This window comes from Acomys russatus, chromosome 6 (assembly GCF_903995435.1).
Source record: "Acomys russatus chromosome 6, mAcoRus1.1, whole genome shotgun sequence".
Taxonomy (NCBI): Eukaryota; Metazoa; Chordata; class Mammalia; order Rodentia; family Muridae; genus Acomys; species Acomys russatus.
The window spans coordinates 49,541,718-49,561,550 of record NC_067142.1 but is presented as its reverse complement, the minus strand read 5'-3'; the positions used below and the strand labels follow the sequence as shown (position 1 = coordinate 49,561,550).

The window sequence follows — 19,833 nt, the reverse complement described above, 5'->3', positions numbered from 1 at the left end:
CAAGTGCTACCATGCCCAGCTTCTTTCTCTATTCTTTAAATTAGCAGATGTTCTGGTATTATAATTTCTTGGAGGTGTTTGTTTATTGGTAGTTGTGAAGAATTCTTGGAGAGTAAACTTTTCTCTAGCCAATACTAGGAGAATGGTAAACATGTGTGGATGCTTATGTGTACATGTGTCTGTGCACATGTGTAGAGGACAGAGTTTGAGGTTGGATATTTTGATGCCTGATTAGCTTCTAAAAACCATTTCTTCTCAATCTCATTCTTCTTCTTCTTCTTCTTCTTCTTCTTCTTCTTCTTCTTCTTCTTCTTCTTCTTCTCCTTCTTCTTCTCTCCTCCTCCTCCTTTTTCTTCTTCTTTTCTCTTCTTCTTCCTTCTCCCCAGGAATCCATACTCCAGTTCTTATGCTTGTTCAGCAAGGGCTTTCTTCACTGAGCCATCTTCCCAGGCCCCAAATGCAAAGCTTTTTTTGTTTTGTTTTGTTTTGGGTTTTTTTCCAAGACGGGGTTTCTCTGTGTATCCCTGGCTGTCCTGGACTCATTTTGTAGACCAGGCTGGCCTCAAACTCAGCGATCTGCCTGCCTCTGCCTCTTGAGTGCTGGGATTAAAGGCGTGCGCCTCCACCACCTGGCCCAAACTCAAAGCTTTTTAACCTGGGCTTTGGGCTATAAAGCTTCACAACTATCTTCCAGGCTAAATGACTATTAGGAATGAACAAGTAGACACACCCTTGATAAGTTCTTTGTGGAAGGCTGCTGCCCCCTGATCTAAGAGGGCCCGAGTTTAGATGTCAACGTGTATCTGACTTACTATTTGAAGAGCACTGAAAAACAATTGACAGTGTACTCAGTTCTATGAGTATCACAGACAAAAACTAGGGCATTGTTTTTAAATTACTTTACATATAATTTTTATATTGCATTGTCTCTAAGTTACTCATTTTACCTCGATATAAAAGAACAGACAAATAGAAAGAAAATGAACATGTATTAAGGGCCAGTATATATACCAGGCTGAGAAAATCACATGCATCACCATTAAAGCTTACAGGAGGTCTATAGTAGGCAATGTCTTCATCAGCAAAATAGAATTCAGATACTGAGACAACAGAGCCAGGCCTGTTAGCCTGTGACTTCTCCAGGAGATCAGTTAGCCAAAAGACTCTAGTATCGGGTAGAGTTAATGGAATGAAGCAACTTCTCTTAAACTTTTTATTTAGTTTAGATGTAATTTATATCTATTAGTGGCTGAGTAAAACTTCTGCAGAAATGTTTGTATTCTGTAATTCCACTGATTTTTGATTCTTTGAGAATGATGACCAAGGTTATTGATTAGAACAGTAAGAAGAGAGAATGTATGCATTATCAATATGTAAATTCCAAGCAGTATTTTTTTCTGAATCTATCGATTTTGTTTCTGTTGTTATTGCTCATTTATAAATTTAGACAGGCTCTCCATCATGTTGACAGTGTGCTGACTAGTTTTATGTCACCCTGACACAAGCTAGTGTTATTTGAAAAGAGGGAAACTCAATTGAGAAAATGCTTCCATAAGATCTGGCTGTAGCAGGGCGTGGTGCACATTCCTTAAGTCCGAGTACTCGGGAGGGAGAGACAGGTGGATCATTGTGAGTTTGAGGCCAGCCTGGTTTAGAAACTGAGTCTAGGACAGACAAGGCTACACAGAGAAACCCTGTCTTGAAAAACCAAAAATAAGTAAATAAATAAATAAAATGTCTGTAGGCATTTTCTTAACAATTGATGGGGGAGGGTCTAGCCATTGTGGGTGGTGCCATCCTTGGGCTGGTGGTCCTGGATTATATTTTTAAAAAGCAGACTGAGCAAGCCATCAGGAGCAAGCTAGTAAGCAGCACCCCTCCATGGCCTCTGCGTCAGCTTCTGCCTTCAGATGCCAGCCCTGCTTGAGTTCCTGTCCTGATTTCCTTCAGTGCCAGACTATGACATGGAAGTATAAGCCAAATTTGCTTTTGGTCATAGCGTTTCATCCCAGCAACAGAAATCCTAACTAAAGCAAGAAGGCTGGCTTTAGACTTATAGTGATCCTCCTTCCAATTCTATTGATCTTTAAAATCAATTTTAAAGATAGAATCGATGTGTTAGACTCTGTAAGACTTAAACATTACCATGATTCTATCTACTTAATAGGCATATTGTACATGTTATTGAAGACTCTAATAAAAAGTCTTAGGAAAGCTGATATAAATATAAAGTTTATTTCTAATCTCATCTGTGTTTCTGTTTTGTTCTTATCTCAATCACCAAATCCATCATCTTGCATTCTCACCACTTCTTGTACTGCAACAGCTCTACCAGAAGGTGAGTTATTCTAAGACAAGTATCATCCCTCTTTCCCTGCGGTATCCATAGTAACCTGGACAGTTCCTGTAATATAATAATGCTCAGTAGATGTTTAGTGACTAGATCACCCAGTGGTAATAAAAAGGATTCGTCTTTTTATCTCATTTTCTGCTTCCAAAATGAGTAGATGTGAACATTTTCATAGAGCTAGTGTCAGAAGTATATGGCATGCTTATTATTTACTGGAGACATATGCCCCGAACATTTAAAGGTTGTTATGGTTATTTTATTTAGTATTAAATTACATTTTGGTAAAAATCTTGAAAGTATCTAACCATTACATTTCAGGATAGAAACAGAATATATTTAGCATGGTGCTTGAAAATACAGAGCAGGAAGACAAAAGAAAAAATAAGCTATATATAAACAGAAAAGAAAAAAATAAAAGTATATCTACTTGTAGATGACATAATACTGTACTTAAAAGACCCCAAAGATTCTACCACAAAAGTTAGGCACTTTTAGCAAAACATTAGGGTACAAAATCACAAAACGTCATTACCTTTCAAATATAGCAATAATGAAGTTGCTTATAAAAATATCAGGAGCCAGGTCTGGTGGCACATGCCTTTAATCCCAGCACTTGGGAGGCAGAGGCAGGTGGATCACTGTGAGTTCGAGGCTAGCCTGGTCTACAAAGTGAGTCTAGGACAGACAAAGCTACACAGAGAAACCCTATCTAGAAAAACAATAAACAAACAAATAAATAAATAAATAATAAATAAAATCAGAAAAAAACTCCATTCATGATAGCTTAAAAAATACCTTAGAAGCTAGGAGTGGTGGCGCACGCCTTTAATCCCAGCATTCAAGAGGCAGAGGCAGATGGATCGCTGTAAGTTGTAGGCCAGCCTGGTCTACAAAGTGAGTCCAGGACAGCCAGAGAAACCCTGTCTCAGAAAAGAAAGAAAGTATATATCAGGAAAAAGGCTGCTGTACAACATCTATAGATGAATAGAACGAGATACATATATTTCTCTACTGTGCACAAAAACAAGCTTAAAATGGACCAAGGACATTATAAGACCTGAAACTTTAAAACAACTATAGAAAAACCAGGGGAAATGCCTCAATATGTAGACATGGGCAAGGAATTCCTGAAAAGGACTCTGATAACACAGGGCATAACCCCAAAGGGTTGACAAATGAGGTTACATGACACTAAATAACGCAACTCTACAGCAAAGAAAACAAGCGCTTGAGTGAAAAGACAGCCTGCAGGTAGTCAAAAACAAACAAACAAACAAACAAACAACATTGAACCATTTTGCTAACTACACGTCAAATGGGATCAATATCTTGAGCAGTGGCCTCAAGCTTCCTAATGCTACACCCTTTTAATATAGTTCCTCATGTTGTGGTGACTCTCACACATGAAATTATTTTGTTGCTTCTTCTTAACTGTATTTCTGCTACTGTTGTAGCAGAAGGTGTTGAAGGTGACCCACAGGTTGAGAACAGCTGATTTAGAAAATACAAAGAACTTTATTTGTACAGTATTTGTAGTTGTACTTGTATCTGTAACCACCAAAAGACAGATAATTGGCAAATAGGCTAACGAATAGAAGGTTCTCAAAATAAGAAATATACATATGAGAGACTGTGCAATGTAAATTGGAACTCCCCTGAGAGTCTATCTCACCATTCAGAATGGCTGTTATTAGGAAAACTTAATCACAGGCTGGAGAGATGGCTCAGCAGTTAAGAGCACTGGCTGCTCTTCCAAAGGACCCGGGTTCAATTCCCAGCACCCACATGGCTGCTCACAACTGTCTAGAACTCCAATTCCAGGGTATCTGATACCCTCACACACACATATACAAGCAAGCACAATACCAATAAATAAAAAATAAAATAATTTTTAAAAAAGAAAAGACTAATCACAACTGGGAGGTGGCGGCGGTGGCGGCAGTGCATGCCTTTACTTCCAGTACTCAGGAAGCAAAGACAAATGATCTCTGAGAGTTCAAAGTCAGGTTGGTCTACAGAGTGAGTTTCAGGTCAGCCAGGGCTACACTGAGAAACCTAGTCTCAAAAATAAATAATAATAAAACAAACAAGAAAGAAAGAGAAAATGCTACTGAGGATGTAGCCAGAAAAAGAACTCTTATACATTGTAGGTGGTAATGTAAACTGACCCAGACTCTGTGGACATCAGTGTAGAAGTCTCTCATGCAACTAAAAATAGATCTACCCTAAGACTTAGCTCTGCCACTCCTGGGTATAGACCTTAAGGACTCTAAGCCAACGTACTGCACAGACACTGGCACATCCATGTTTATTGCTATACTATTTCCTATAGCTAAGAAATGGAACCAGCTTATGTGGCCAGCAATAAGTGAGAAAATGTGCTATATATACATAATGGATTATTTTCAACCATTAAAAAAAAAAAAACAAAACGAATTTGGGCTGGAGAGATGGCTCAGAGGTTAAGAGCACTGTCTGCTCTTCTGAAGGTCCCGAGTTCAATTCCCAGCAACCACATGGTGGGTTACAACCATATGGTGGATTACAACCACCTGTAATGAGATCTGGTGCCTTCTTGTGGCGGGCAGGTACACATGTGGGCAGAATACTGTATAAATAATAAATCTAAAAACAAAAACAAAACAAAAAACCTGCCAGGCGATGGTGGCACACACCTTTAATCCCAGCACTCAGAGAGGCAGAGTCTAGGACAGCCAAAGCTACACAGAGAAACCCTGTCTTGAAAAACCAACAAAAACAAAACAAAAAACAACCAACCAAACAACCCCTCCCCAAAACCAAATTACATTTTCTCTCATACACAGCATCCAGGTTTAAATTGTGCATGTGTCATGAAACTTCAAAGAGGACCATGAAAGGGGAAGAAGAGATTTCAAGGCGGGGTAATGAGTGTTGGAAGATAATGGAATTCATAGGGCAAGAAAAGCAGAAGGCACGACTGAGTGGAGAAGGGCACCAGCAATGGGAGGGGGAGTAATTTGGAGGAAACCAGTGGGGAAGGTGGATAAAAATATGACATATACACATATAAGTGCCGTAATGTGGGGAAATAGAAGGATCCAGAGGGTCCTAGAAACCTACAAGAAGAACATCATGATGGGAGGATCTGGGCCCAGGGGATCTGGGCCCACCACTCTGTATGCTGACTTAAACAACAACAACAACAACAACCTAAAGTAGCTGGGCACTAAAGAGGCAGAGGCTGGCATATCGCTGTGAGTTCAAGGCCAGCCTGGTCTACAAAGTGAGTCCAGGCCAGCCAAGGCTACACAGAGAAACCCTGTGTCGAGAAAAACAAACACAAACACAAAAACAAAAACAAAAATACCAAAACCAACCAACCAACCAAACAAACAAAAAAACTAAAGTAGAATATTTTAATCTATAATAGTAACTTCCATTCTTTGGCTCTCAGAACTGAAGGAGAATTCTACACAGGGGATAGGACGTTTCTCACTAGGCAGCTCTCCCTCCCGTGAGTGGGCGGCGCGTTGGTGCTTGTGGAAGATTGAGGTCGTTGTACCGCTGCAATTGCCTCACGTCATAGTGCATCCGACTCGGAGCCTGCTTGCAGCATGAAGGGGTATGGTTCACTTTCTATTTCGTTAATGACAAGCTGTCCTTGCCAAGTGGGCTGTACTTTCGTTTCCTGAGAACTCAAACACATTCCAAATAAACACTGTTCTTGGTTTTTAATAGGCAAGACCTGGAAAGCTTTTCTCGAGGCAGCATTGAAAAACAGAAGAAATCAGGTTTCCAAACCAAAACCAAGATCCCATTGAAATGCTGAGTTTTCATTAAACAGTGAGGACTATACTCTTGGATTCTATGACCTTACATAGTCTAAAACATGTTGAGATAGCTGCTTGCATAACTTTTCAACATGAATTGAAAATAAAACCTGTAAAAAGTCAAGAATCACTTCACTCCATCAGAATGACTTGTTCTTTGATAGGACTCCACATCATTAGGATCCATTTTTTTGTTTGTTTGTTTTAACCCTAAACCTGACACAAAATACATATAAGCTAGAATATTTGTTCTCAAAGTCGAAAGTTATTTTCATAAACTCCTTCATATTGATAAATCTAGGTCCTTTTTATGCAAGGTTTTCTTCTCTACTTAACAACAAAAACAGTAGAAGTTCTAAAACACTGCAGATTTTTAAAAGAGGGGTACCTTTGGTTAAGAATGGCAGGCAGTCTTTAGCGTTTCAGACCGCTCTCAATCCTAAATGTTTAAGAACCGTATGTTAGCCTCCTAGGCTGGGTTCTCACCGAGTCTCCTCTGGGAGGCCTCGCAGGTGATTTGGAGTAGGAATTTGGGAAGGGTCGACCCACTAGGAAAAGTCAAACATTCTCGCCTGCTAGAGCTGCATCGCGGCTGACGTGTGCCCTTCTCCCCCCGCTTAGGGACCCCGTCCTGGCGCAATCTCGACGCCCAGCCTTTAAAACGCAGGGAATTCAAGCGGGGAATCCTGGGCGGTTTCGGGGGGGAACCCGTTTCTCTAGGAGAGGGTCACCCTGTCTACACACACCAGTTACTATGACAATACAACCGCAGCCTCCAGTTTCCATGGCAGCGCCCTGCCCACTCCGATCAGTTTTCTTTCTATTTCTCTCTGGGCTCCGCCCTATTACCCCCCCCCCACCCCCGCCCCCCTTCAACACGCTTCAAGAGTGCGTGGGGAGGGGCAGCTGAGAAGAGGGAGGCCTTTGCGTCATTCCCCGGCGCGCGAGGGAAGGCAAGAGTTGAGGAATTGGCGGGCGGAACTGTAGGAGGAAGAGGTGGCGTTTCCGGTGGGGAAAAGTGGAGGAGTGGAAAAAGGAAGCGAGAAGTGGGCGGGTGGAAGGGCGGAAGGCTTTGACTGTAACCCCCGTCTGGTTGGGGCTCGATGTTCGCGTTGAGCTTGAGGTTGTCCCCTCGCGCGGGAGGAGAGGGGCGGATCCCTAGGAAGCCACCAAGCGCTCCCAGCAGCTCCCTCAGCCGGCGCGCGGGCGCCACACTGCTTGCTCATCCCAAAAGGCAGCGGTACAGAGAAGCGGAAAGCACCCGGAGGGACCGGCACTGCTAAAGTCTCGCGAGAGCCAACCCGACTTCCTTCCTTTGGTTCTCCCTCCTCTTCCCCCGCCCCCTTCCCTTCTCCCTCCTCTTCCCCCCCTCCCGAGCCGGAGCGTCCCTGTGTCCCACAGGCCAGGGCAGCAGCTAGAGCTGCTTTCCCCATTCCCTCCCCCTCGCCTCACTCACTCTCTACCCCCACCCCGCCCTCCCCCCCCCCAACCCCGCGCCGAACGAGGAGGAGTCGGAGGAGAGGAAGATGGCGGCGGCCGCCAGCACCCGCGGGGCCGCGGGGCCGCTCCGAGGAGCCTGAGAGACCCACGGAGGCTTCGCGGGGGAGACGCGGCGGCAGAGGATGAGCCTGCAGAGCGCGCAGTATCTCCGGTGAGTGCCCAAGCCCGGCCGAGGTGTTGTAGGAACCGGGAGGAGGTTTGGGGGCCGGGAACAGCGGACTCCCGAGATGGTGGGGGGGAGTTGCAGCGTCCTCCTGTCTCCCGGGCTGGGAGACTCGGGCTTCGCGGGCAGCTGCGGGAGGGGGCGGGCACACACATGGCTGCCTGGCCCCGGGTCTGCCGAGCTGAGCTCCCGTGAAGCCGGCGCTGAGCGGAGGGAGGTTGAGGAGGAAGCGGGAGGGAGAGAACGTGTGTGCGCGCGCGCCTATGGTCTCAGCCCGCGGGCCGGGGTAGGGAGAGGCACCCCAGGAGCAGGTAGGGACCCGGAGTGAAGGTGGGTGTGAAGGGTCTGGCCCCCACAGTAGGGGAAACGTGGAATGCTGGCTGGAGCGGTGCATACTGAGAGTAGAGGATGGAAGTCCGCACACCTGGTGGGGAAGGGGGTTGGGAGGACGCAGACTGGAGGGCAAATTGGAGGAAGGGGAGACCGCAAGAAACCGGAGCTTGCTCTTTTTTGTCGTGGATGGAGAGTACGAGAAATAACGCCTTCTGTATTTAGTTGGAGGAGTCTGGGGAACCCGAAAAGGGGGGAATGGATGGGGACATGAGGGAAAGAGGGAGGTGCTATGAACAAGGTTATGTTCTGAGAAGAGACTGTAGTTGGAAGATACCATTCTGAGAGTCTTGTGCGTTCATTAGGTGCGATGTAAGGAACTTGCATGAAGGGGATGGAGTGACGCATGGATACTGGTTGTGTGTGTGTGTGTGTGTGTGTGTGTGTGTGTCTGTCTGTCTGTCTGTCTGTCTTGAGTAAGGGAAGGAAGCAGGGGTTGATGAACATTTAAAGAAGACTCACATGCATTGACACTGGTGTCGAGAACATTTTGAATGGAAAGACAGCAGCTGTTGTTCAGTCAGAATGGCTTCATGGGTTCTGAGCAAAAGATTGGAGGAAGCTAGACGGTAAAATAAAACCTTGATGACAAAGGAAAATAAGGTTGTTAGAGCCTGAGGTTAATTGGGGAGTTTTGAAGACTTAAAAACTGGGCCTTTTTTGTCTTTCAGGAACAACTAGAAAAGGACAGGTCTTATAGGAAAAATGCTTTTTAAAAGTGGTTTTATACGTTGTGGAGAAAGGAATTGAATAGGTAGATAAGTGATATTTCAGAGCCAGGGGTGGTGGCACATGCCTTTAATCCCAGCACTTGGGAGGCAGAGGCAGGTGGATCTCTGTGAGTTCGAGGACAGCCAGTGTAACATACAGAGCAACCCTGTCTCAAATTAGAAATTAAGAAATTAGTGAAGTGAAAGAAGGAAGGTGTGAGAGCAGACCCAGGCATATGTCTACTGCAGGAGAGGGTATGTGGTTCTGTGGAGCACAGGGTGGCTGCTCTGCTCTGTGGAGCACAGGGTGGCTGCTCTGCCTTTGAAAGTCGTTATTGATTACACTGGAGAGAGGATAGTGGAACTTTTGAACCTTTGGTGCATGAATTCCAGTTTAGCACAGCATATATGTCTGATATTGTAAGTTGACTTCTTCCTCTTTTCTTCTCTATTACCCAGTGGTTTACTATCTTCAGTAAATTTTACAATAGAGCCATGAATATAGGTGCTGTAGACAGAAATAGAAACTATCAGGGCAATTTTGTTTGTTTGTTTGTTTGTTTTCGAGACAGGGTTTCTCTATAACCTTGGCTGTCCTAGACTCACTTTGTAGACCAGGCTGGCCTCGACCTCACAGAGATCCACCTGCCTCTACCAGGGCAGTTCTTAATCTTAAGGAATTGCAGCTTGATATCCAGTAGGTAAGTAAATTAACAGCACAGACTAATGTAGTTATCACCACAAAAGGTGTCATGTTGATGAGTCCAAAGGCAGGAGATGACCTGAGCAACTGAAGGAAATCAGGAAAGGCTTTCTTTGTTCATTTGCTCATTTATACACACATGATTCATCAGTTGTTTGGTTGATCACCTGTATGGAAGGCATTGTACCAGCTGCTAAGAATAGAAAGTAAGGACTCCACCCTCTTACGGAACTTACACGTTTGTTAGGCTTTAAAGGAGCACTTACAGTCTAAGAACGGACAATATGCTGACCGCTGAGGATTAGGAAAGGGAGATTCTAAATGTAAGGACATAGATAATAAGGAAATGGAGGCGAGAGAGAGAGTGGTGTTCAGTTAGACAGGAGTGTGGTGTGATACACTGGAAAACTTAGAATTAAACTTCTTCCTTTTACAGATTAGGAAAACAAGTCCAAAGAGTTATTGAGAACGATGTGCTTGATGTGTAAAAACAAGTTCAAATGCTTGGCTTCTAGCTTGAGGTCAGCTTTCTGTGCTGCAGGCCTGTGTTCATTTTTTGCCCTAATTAGAGAAAACCTATTCTGTAACCTGATGTTAAAGGGTATTGAATATTGTGATCTTTTTAGTTTATAGGTAAAAAGTTTGTGATGAGAGTTATTGGAATATAGCTTAATTTGTAGAATGCTCACCTAACATGCATTATATAAAACTGGTTGTGTTATAGCTAGCCATTCTGGAAGTAGAAACAAGAAGATCAAAAGTTCAAGGTCATCCACTATTTAGCAAAGTCAAGGCCATCCTGGGCTTCATGAGCCCCCCCCCCCCCCAAAGAAGGAAAACTTGGATGACTTGTTAAGAGGCAATCTGTATGTTCATAGCTGTGCTGTGAGGCAATTACTGTGTCATAAAATAGTAGCTCTTTAGGGCTTGGAATGAGGTCTGGGCCATAGGGGGACAAACATTAAGAAAGTGCTGGTATTTTGAATGCAGAGATAGCTGGCTCTGAGAAGCTTTTGTGCTAATCAGTGTGGAGGGAAGAATTACCCTTAGGTTATTGAGTCAGTGACAGGTTGGTGTGAATTTAGCTCTGAAGAATGGAGAAATGTGGAAAGAGAAAGTTTAAATGGCTGCTACATCTCCAGCTACACTTGAATAGGCAAAAAAGTTTATCCTAACTTGAGTTTTCCTCTCACTTTCGTTTAAAGACTGCTGAGGGGAGACTGGAGGTTATCTTCAAAGAACATTGTTGAGTTTCTTTAAATATAGAAATTTGTTGTTTTTAATTTAGTAGATTTATTTTTATATGTATGGGTGTTTTGCCTGCATTAATGTGCAGTGATCATGGAGGTCAAATTAATGTGCAAACACCAGAAGAGGGTGTTGGATTTTTTGGACCAGGAGTTACAGATGGTTGTGAATGGCCATGTGGGTGCTGGGAATCTAGCCTGGGACCTCTGGAATGGGCAGCCAATGTTCTTAACTGCTCATCCATCTCTTCAGCCCCCAGAACGGCTGTTTTTATAGAGGTCAGGGGAGGCACGGCTTGTGACCTTGAGTTTAGGGTAAGCTTTGTTCCCTGCCTTTGTCAGTTGGCCGATTTTAAGACTGCATAGCTGCAGATTTTCCCTCATGTTGTATGATTTTTCTTCTCTTAACCGAATTTTAATTTGTTGGAGTAAGTGAGCAGGGGTGCCTAGTATTGAAATGGTGGGGTAGTGGAAGTGTAGGAACAAGATGGCAGTTTCAAAGCCTAGGAACAAGAAAGAAGGAACTCCACATAAAGGGAACTGAATTCATCTTTAGTTAAAGAAGCAGCAGAGATGAAAAGAACCTGTGGAGGGAAGAGATGATACTGTAAATAAGAAAAGGCTGCAGATTTCTTTTGCTAGCTTTTTCTCTCCTAGTAGTAGTAGATTGGCACAACTTTTGCCCAAATAGATGTTGAAAGGACTTAAATTTTATAAGTTAAGAAGTTTCCTTAAACATGACTGTTCTAGGCAGGAGAAATTGCGAGTATATCACTCACATCAAGTAGAACTAGAAGTCAGGTGTTTTCCTTTTGATTTAACAAGATGAAAGTTTGTTTGAAGACTAACACTTATGTTGAGTGAAAAAGTGGATTGATGGTAGGCTTTCTGTTTGGTGCTGAAGGGTGAGGATAGGCCATAGATGAGTTTATAAGTAATGCATAATATTACACCTTAAAAGAATGTTTTTTTGTTTTTGGTTTTTTGAGACAGAGTTTCTCTGTGTAGCCTTGGCTGTCCTGGATTAGCTTTGTAGACCAGGCTGGCCTTGAACTCACAACGATCTGCCTGCCTCTGCTTCCTGAGTGCTGGGATTACAGACGCATGCTACTATGCCCAGCAAAAGAATGATTCTTAAATGTTTGGGAATTAATATACCAAAGGCACCATCTTGAGTTTCTGTTGCTGTGATAAAGACCAGGACCAAAAGCAGCTTAGGGAGTAAAGGGTTTAAAATAATCTCATACATTGTAGTTCATCATCATTTAGGAAGTCAAGGCAATAACTGATGCAGAAGTGATAGAAGGATGCTGTTTACTGGCTTGTTCCTCCATACCTTGCTCAGCCTGCTTTCTTACACCATGAGGATCACCTGTCCGGGAGTGGCACCACCCCCAAAACATTGGCCCCTCCGACATCAATTGATCAAGGAAATGCCCTTCTGACTTGCCTACAGGCAATCTGATGGAGACACTTTCCCTCTTGAGGGTTCTCTTCCCAGATGACTCTAATGTGTGTCAGGTTGACCAAAAACAAACAAACAAACAAAAACCAAACCAACAACTAACCAGGACACACAGAAAAACGGGGGTGAAGCAAACATGTCTTAAAGTGTGAGACAGAGAAGACATCGAAGTTCTGGAAGACGAGAAAGTGGAGTAATCATAGCCATAACAATACCAGTCAAACAGGTCAAATCCTATTACAAAGGTGCCAGAGATGTTAGCAAGCACCTGCTGCTGCCCTTGGCAGAGGTGCTGCTTTGTGCACCTCCCTACTTTGCTTTCTTCATTATTCTTTGTCTGTCTTACGTTTTCTTCTATGCTTTGGGTGTTTCAGTGACATCAGCTTGAAGTTGATTCCATGGTGTTAGACCCTTTTACAAAAATGGTCATAAATGTCTGCTCTGTTAAGATTTTCCCTTTGATACCCTCTATTGAGAGGACCAACTAGTGTCACATTCTATGTTAGAACTTTATAGCCAGAGATGAAACAGCAGCCACAGACTTGTTTTTGAGGTAACAGAAAAATGGTTGTTATTTGAGTTGGAAGGAAAATAGTTTCATATTGTAAGATACAATGCATGATGGTGAATCTTGGCTGAGGCTGGGTAAAGTAGCAGGCATAGTCTTAGATTAGTGAATGGAGCCAGGAGGAAAGACAACTAAGTGGAGTGGGCTCTGCTTTCTAGAATAATCTGGTAATGCTGAGTCTGATAGGAAGCCTCAGAAAGACTTGTAAGCTGTTTGTGGACATTAATCCTTGTGGTTTATAGAGTTATGTCCTCCCCCCCCCCCCCCCCCCATCCATCCCTCCCACCACTCTTAGCCTTTCTAGGATGTGAAGTAGCCTCAATTCCAGAAAATCGGTCAAACATGGCTGTTTCACCAAATATGGTAATTTTTAAAAAATAACTTGAGGCTTACAAGTTTTTGTTATAATAATGTTAATAGCACGTTGCCTGCTTGGATACTGACTGGCTGAATTATCTTGGTTGTTAATTTCTGCTTCCTTTGTGATTTCAGTTGGATTTAAAAATGTATACCTCCTGTCTTAGGTATGTTTCATTCTTTGCTTTCTCACAGCTGCTGTCATCTGTCTTTATGATGAAGGAAGCAGTCACTGAGCTTTCTGTTGATGTTTTTAATGGGGTAGGTTATAGGAAGATCTGGACCCACTAGTACAGCCAGTTTCTCATGGGGCTTTTGTTGGGGTGGAGAATGTCTCAGACTTTAAAAGGGCTATTTTACTTTATACTGTATTAAGTTGTTGAGTCTTTAGCTATATCTCTAACCCTGACTAGACTTTTGAGTTTTTATTTGTTGTGTGAATTCGTGCCTGAAGGTTTAAATGGGCTAGTCTAACTGTCATCTTGTTCAGACATGAGCAGACAGATGTCTTGAAGTGGTGGCGAGCATCACATATTGTCAGTGAAGTTTGCCATGAAGGTGTATTTAGTTGCTGTAGCTAGACTTGGCAAAGGGCCTGGGAGATTGTCACTAAGAAGAGCTAATTATCATTGACAGGAAAATAAGAGACAGTGATTTGGCAAACATGTCACATGTTGTTACACATGGTGTTACAACCAACTCCTTACTGGTTAACACGCAACTGAAGCTGGTTAGCAAAGTTGTTTGCTGCTCAATTCTTAGTAGGAAGAAGAGGTAACTAATTGTTAAAGAAAATTTTAGAGATCTCAGGCAACAACTCTGGTTGTCTTTTTTTCTTGATTGCTTCATTTTGAAAGGTTTTTGCAAAGCTTGGCACTTAGTTGACTAGTGGGCTAGATACTCTCACGTGGGTGGGCATGATTTATCTTGTGCACCTGAAACCATGAGTAGCCTGCCTCCCTAGCCTGTACCCATCAGATGCCAATATCATTCATTCTCCCTCAACCCCCCCCCAAAAAAATTTGCCAAAAACCTCACCATACATTGTAAGCTTTCTCATCAATTTTCCCTTAGGTAGTACTAAACCAGCTTCCATGTTCCTCCTTGTAGACAAATGTATATATTTCAGCTTGGTTTTGTAAATTGAGTTTTGCTCTCTGGCAGTTACTGAATAGAGCACCAACACAGATTTTTGGTGGTAAGTTTAAAGTTACTGGAGACACAGGAGTAGCCAGTAAACTAGCTATGCTCAGTTATAGAGAAGCAAAGGTGATGTGTGGACATAAGGATGATGCTTATTCCAACAGGTGGAGCTGGGTGAAAGGGCATCTTGGTAGAGATGAGATTTTTCATGAAAACTGAAAGATGAACCAGAGTTTTAAAGAGGATTGAGCATTTGACATTGCAAGCAGGCAGAACATGCTTGTACTTTTTCCAAATACATTAAAAATAGTGTATCTACTCTGATTTCATGCATGATATTAAATGTTCTGACCAGGCACAAGTTTCTCACACATATAAGAAGTAGAGGATGTGAATATGGCAATTTGAACACTTAATATCTGGCATGGATCTCAAAAAAGGGAAAGCAGGGCCTGGAGAGATGACTCAGAGGTTAACAGCACTGAGTGCTCTTTCAGAGCTCCTGAGTTCAATTCCCAGCAACCACATGGTGGCTCACAACCATCTATAATGTGATCTGATGCCCTTTTCTCGCGTGCCAGTGTACATGTAGGCAGCGCACTGTATTCATAATAATAATAATAATAAATAAAGCGCCAGATGCATACCTTTAATCCCAGCACTTGAGGCAGAGGCAGGTGGATCTCTGGGAGTTTGAGACCAGCCTGGTCTACAAAGTGAGTCCAGGACAACCAGGGCTACACAGAGAAACCCTGTCTCGAAAAACAAAATAAATAAATCTTAAAAAAAAAACAAACAAAGGCAAGGCAAGGCAAGGCAAGGCAGTTAGCTGGGGTTCTTCTGTGAGCCGTGTTCTCCCTTGTGCTCTTGACTATATCTACCATTCCGCCAGGACCTAGTTCATGTGTGGTGTTATTTTCTTCACTACTGTTTTCTGGGAACAATCTCGATTTTCCCCCCTTAAAAGCCAGTTTTTATTCTAACTTTCCCTCGGAATTTTGTCATTTGTGATTTTTGTCTTATGGCTAAACATTTCAAGTTTAACCTGTTGCCTGTTTGTCCTTTGATTGTGATCCATTTTGTTGTTGTTGTTCAGTTTCTTTATTGATACTGACCTCTTCAAAGGTGCCTAAGACCTCATAATGGCCCAAATCAGCTAGTTCCCTTCCTTACACTCACACCTTTGTTTGCCTTCCTCTGATTTTGTATCTTTCTTATATCCATCTACCCTGTCCCGCCAGTTCAGACTAAAGAAGAGACCATGCTTTCAGCTGTTGCGGGTTTTTTGTTTGGTTGTTTTGATACAGGGTCTCACTGGGTAGCCCTAGCTGAGCTGGAACTTGATACGTAAGTCAGGCTAGCCTCTAACTCAGAGGTCCACCTTCTTCTCCCTCCTCATTGCTTGGCTCAAAGTTGTGTCCCTCGCCCCTGGCTCAGGTGGTTTTACTAACTAACATACAAGTTACCATATGACTCCTAGTAGCTGTGATGTGTACACACAGACAAAAGAGAAGGGTTTTTTGTTTTTGGTTTTTTTGGTTTGGTTTGGTTTTTCGAGACAGAGTCTCTCTGTTAGTGTTGGCTGTCCTGGACTTGCTTTGTAGACCAGGCTCACCTCGAACTCAAAGCAATCTGCCTGCTTCTGCTGGGATTAAAGGCGTGCGCTACCACACCCGGCCTCAAATGAGAAGTTCTTAAGCTCTGTTGCTTTCAGCACCAATTCTGATTACTCTGTCCTGCTTTGTTGTTCTGGCTCATTTTAGCCACCGGTGGCAAAAACAATGGCATACCTCCCCCCCCACACCCCCACCACCACCACCTTGTTTTTTTCTTAGCATTTCTTTCTTTCATTCTTTTCTTTAGACAGGATTTCTCAGTGTAACAGCCTTGGCTGTCCTGGAACTCTCTTTGTGGACCAGGTTGGCCTTGAGATCTGTATGCCTCTACCTCCCAAGTGCTAGGGTTAAAGGCATGTGCCACCAACAGCATTCCTTTTTTTTTTTTTTTTAGATACTGTGTCTACTTACAAACTTCTGTCATTGAATCATCATTCACTAAAACTTAGGAAGCATACAATTTAAATCATTGTGCTAGTCCTGGATAAATGATTGGCCTAAGATGTCATTCTTTTCTTTTAGAGTCTTATGAACTCTTACTAAAATGGGCACAAAGTTAAAAATAAATGGAGTTGGATATTCTGGATATAATCTCAGTTGGAAGTGGTGGTGCATGCCTTTAATCTCAGCATTTAGGGGGCAGAGACAGGTGGATCTCCGTGAGTTCAAGGCCACTCTGATCTACAAGCAAATTCCAGGTTACATAGTATGTCTCAAAACAAACAAAACAGTTTAATCTCTGGGGTGGAAATGCTTGAGTCTAAGTCATAGCCCTGTCACTGTTGTTCTGGGCAGTCCACTTATACTTTCTGTGCCCATTTCTCTGTTCTCTTATCTGTGAACTAGAAGTAATATATCTGTTGCATACAGTTATAAAGAGAGAGTTAATGTACTTATCTAGAGTGCTCTGGTACATAGTAAGTACTATATATTTTAGGTGTGCATAATCTGAAAATTAACATGTAGCACTGACTAATCATTTTGTGCCCCTGCCTTCTGGGCATTTGTTATTTGTGAAGTCTTACTATTGTCAGTCTCCTGTTCATTCTGTTGCTTAAGAGCTACTTACAGGCAAAGGGGTTAATTTGTGCTTACAATTCCACACTACAGTCATTTCACTTGTGGAAAGTAAAGGCAGCAGGAATTTGAAACAGCTAGTCACAGCACAGACAAGACTGAAGAGAAATGAATGTATCAATGCTTGCTTGTGTTTAGCTCATATTCTCCACTCTTAAAGGGTTCAGGAAACCTCCTCCCCACCCAGGGAATGCTGCCTTCTGCTGTGAGCTGTGTTCCATATCAATTAACTTACTGAAGAGGTCACTCACAGGCCAGCTCTCTTCCCACGTGACGCTATAAGTTGTGTCAGCATGTAAAAGTAAACTCCACTACAGTGTGAGTTCGAAGCCAGTTTGGGATACTTGAGATCTCGTCTTACAAGTAAATAAATACACGAAGAAGCTTTATATACTTCCCTTCTTCCTACACAATTAAGCTTTCTCATTTTCTTCATTGGAGGTGTGATGCCTCTCCCCTCTCCCCCTCTCCCCCCAGGTTTAAACTCTTGCAGTCATCTTTGAGTTCTATTTCTTTACCCTTTTGAGTATTTCTACCACTCTGGAAATGTTTTTCTTTTTTCCTTACTGGTTTTGTCAGTGTTTTACTCATACTGTGGAAATACTCTTCTAGCCTAGTACCTTACCTACAGTTCTTCTGAGGTCACAAGAAGTTTTGACTGGGCATTAAATACTGTTCATTACTTTGTGGTGGCAAAACGGAACACATACGAAGAAATAGCTTAGTTAACAAATTCTGGTTCTCCTTCAGACTAAATTCTGGGGTTTTGTTTTTGTTTTTCTTCAGACTCCATACTGTCTGCCCTACTACAAATAGATATTTTGCATTGATTCCAAAGTAATATTCTTAAATATTTATTTATGACTTTCCCTTAAGTATACTCCTTAATCTGGCATTGTTGACCTTTCATAAATTAACTTATCTACTTCTATCAGTGGTGTCATGAACAAAACCATTAAAGTGATTTGCCCAATGTCTCTGAACATGGCTTTTTTTTTTTTTTTAAAAAAGACAGGGCTTCTGTGTTTTATCTTGGCTGTCCTGAACTCTGTGTAGCCCTTTGTAGACCAGGCTGGCCTCGAACTTACAGAGATCCACCTGTCTCTGCCTCTCAAGTGCTGGGATTAAAGGTATGTGCCACCACCACCTGGCTTAATCTCTTTTGTTTTTGTTTTTGAGACAGGGTCTCTGTGTTAGTCTTGGCTGTCCTGGATTGCTTTGTAGACCAAGCTGGCCTCGAACTCACAGTGGTCCGCCCGCCTCTGTCTCCCAAGTGCTGGCGTTAAAGGTGTGCACCAGATGTGGGTCTGGCCCATCTCTCTTGATAATGCTCAAACTGCTCCACTTCTCTTTCTCTCCCATCTGACCCCACCATATTACTCACACATTGTAGGGACTCCCTCTGCCGGCTGGCCACGTGGTCAGCGGGCCCCTGGGTGACATTCTCCATCCATGCTGCATAGCGTGGCACTGTGTAGCTTGATGGCAAGTGGATGTCTATGGCCCACTTGTGCCATGCGCTGGAGGGCAGGTCTGTGGGTGGTGTGGCAGGTATCTTGTCTGTCTTGTCTTCCTCCTCCAGCATTGTGCTTCCTGGATTTGATTTGATTTGATTTGATTTTTATGAGTCCTAGGCCGCTTTGGCCACCAAGACAGGCATCAAGCTAGGATGAACAAAGGACTGCCGCCTGCTCTGCCCCTGACTGATATAAGAACACCACCACCACCAAGGTGGACTTCTTTCATTTGGAAATTTTCCTATAAGTGATGAAAAATACAAAGCATAATGTTAAGAATCAGCATAAGTGCATTTCAGACATAAAGACTATCGTAGAGCATCTGCAAATCTTCGTGTGAATATACAGTTTGTGGAATGTAACTTAAAGTATATTTTATTTTTAATATCTAATTTTTCACGTGAACGTGTTTTGTCTGCGTGAATGTCGTCTGTTCACTATGTGCGTGCAGTGCCTGGAGATCCCTTAGGATTTGAATTAGACTGTTCTGAGCTGCCACATGGCTGCTAGGAATCACACTAGAGCCCTCTGCAAGATAAGTGAGTGAGTGCTCTTAACTGCTGAGCCATCTCTCCAGCCCCACGGTAGATTTTTACACTCAAATTGTTTGACATACTTAAGTTTTTGAGTGACTGAAGCACACATCTTTAAGTTCAAATTAAACAAACTTAACCAAGGAGCACAGCTTATATGGTATAGTTATTGCTTAGTATGCCCTTAGTATGCCTAAGATCCTGAGTTGGATCCCATCATGTCCCCAGAGCCTTCCCCACCAAGAAACCAAATGTGGTTTGTCTTAAGCCTGTTAATCTGAGCATTTAGGAGGTAAAAGCAAGACCTCAGCTAGGTAACTGCATAGCAAGTACGAGGCCAGCTTGTGCTACATGAGCTCCTATGTGAAGACAGGAGCTCGCCCTCCAAACGTGAAGATTAATAATACCTATTTGTAGGACTTGTTTTGTCAGTGAAATTTTCTAATGCATGTGAAATGCCAAAGCACCATAGAAAAAGATTACAGCATTAAAACATGCCTTAAATATGTTCTAGTTCTTTTTTTTTTTTTTTTTTTTTTTTAGACAGGGTTTCTCTCTGTAATAGCCCTGGCTAGCCTGTAACTCACAGCGATCCCCTCGCCTCTGCTCTCTAGCACTGAGGACTTAAGTAGTATACTTTCTTTTTATCTTCCCACCCTTAATCTGATAGCCTATCAGCATT

The 19,833-nt window shown here is 42.8% G+C and overlaps 1 protein-coding gene across 5 annotated transcripts in view; it reads left to right on the top strand.

The window, feature by feature from the left end:
• Window positions 1–7,639: 7,639 nt before the first annotated feature.
• The window catches only part of Smg7 (SMG7 nonsense mediated mRNA decay factor), a 67,956-nt gene continuing 55,762 nt past the window's right edge, over window positions 7,640–19,833 (top strand). For 3 of the 5 annotated variants that reach the window (XM_051147574.1, XM_051147575.1, XM_051147572.1), the window contains exon 1: window positions 7,649–7,813. Coding sequence is in view for 1 of the 5 variants with exons in the window: in XM_051147573.1 (XP_051003530.1) it covers window positions 7,785–7,813 (29 nt within the window). In the remaining 4 variants the exon portion in view is untranslated. Of the gene's footprint in view, window positions 7,814–19,833 lie in introns of all 5 variants that reach the window. The other 2 variants (XM_051147573.1, XM_051147576.1) reach the window with 2 other exon arrangements.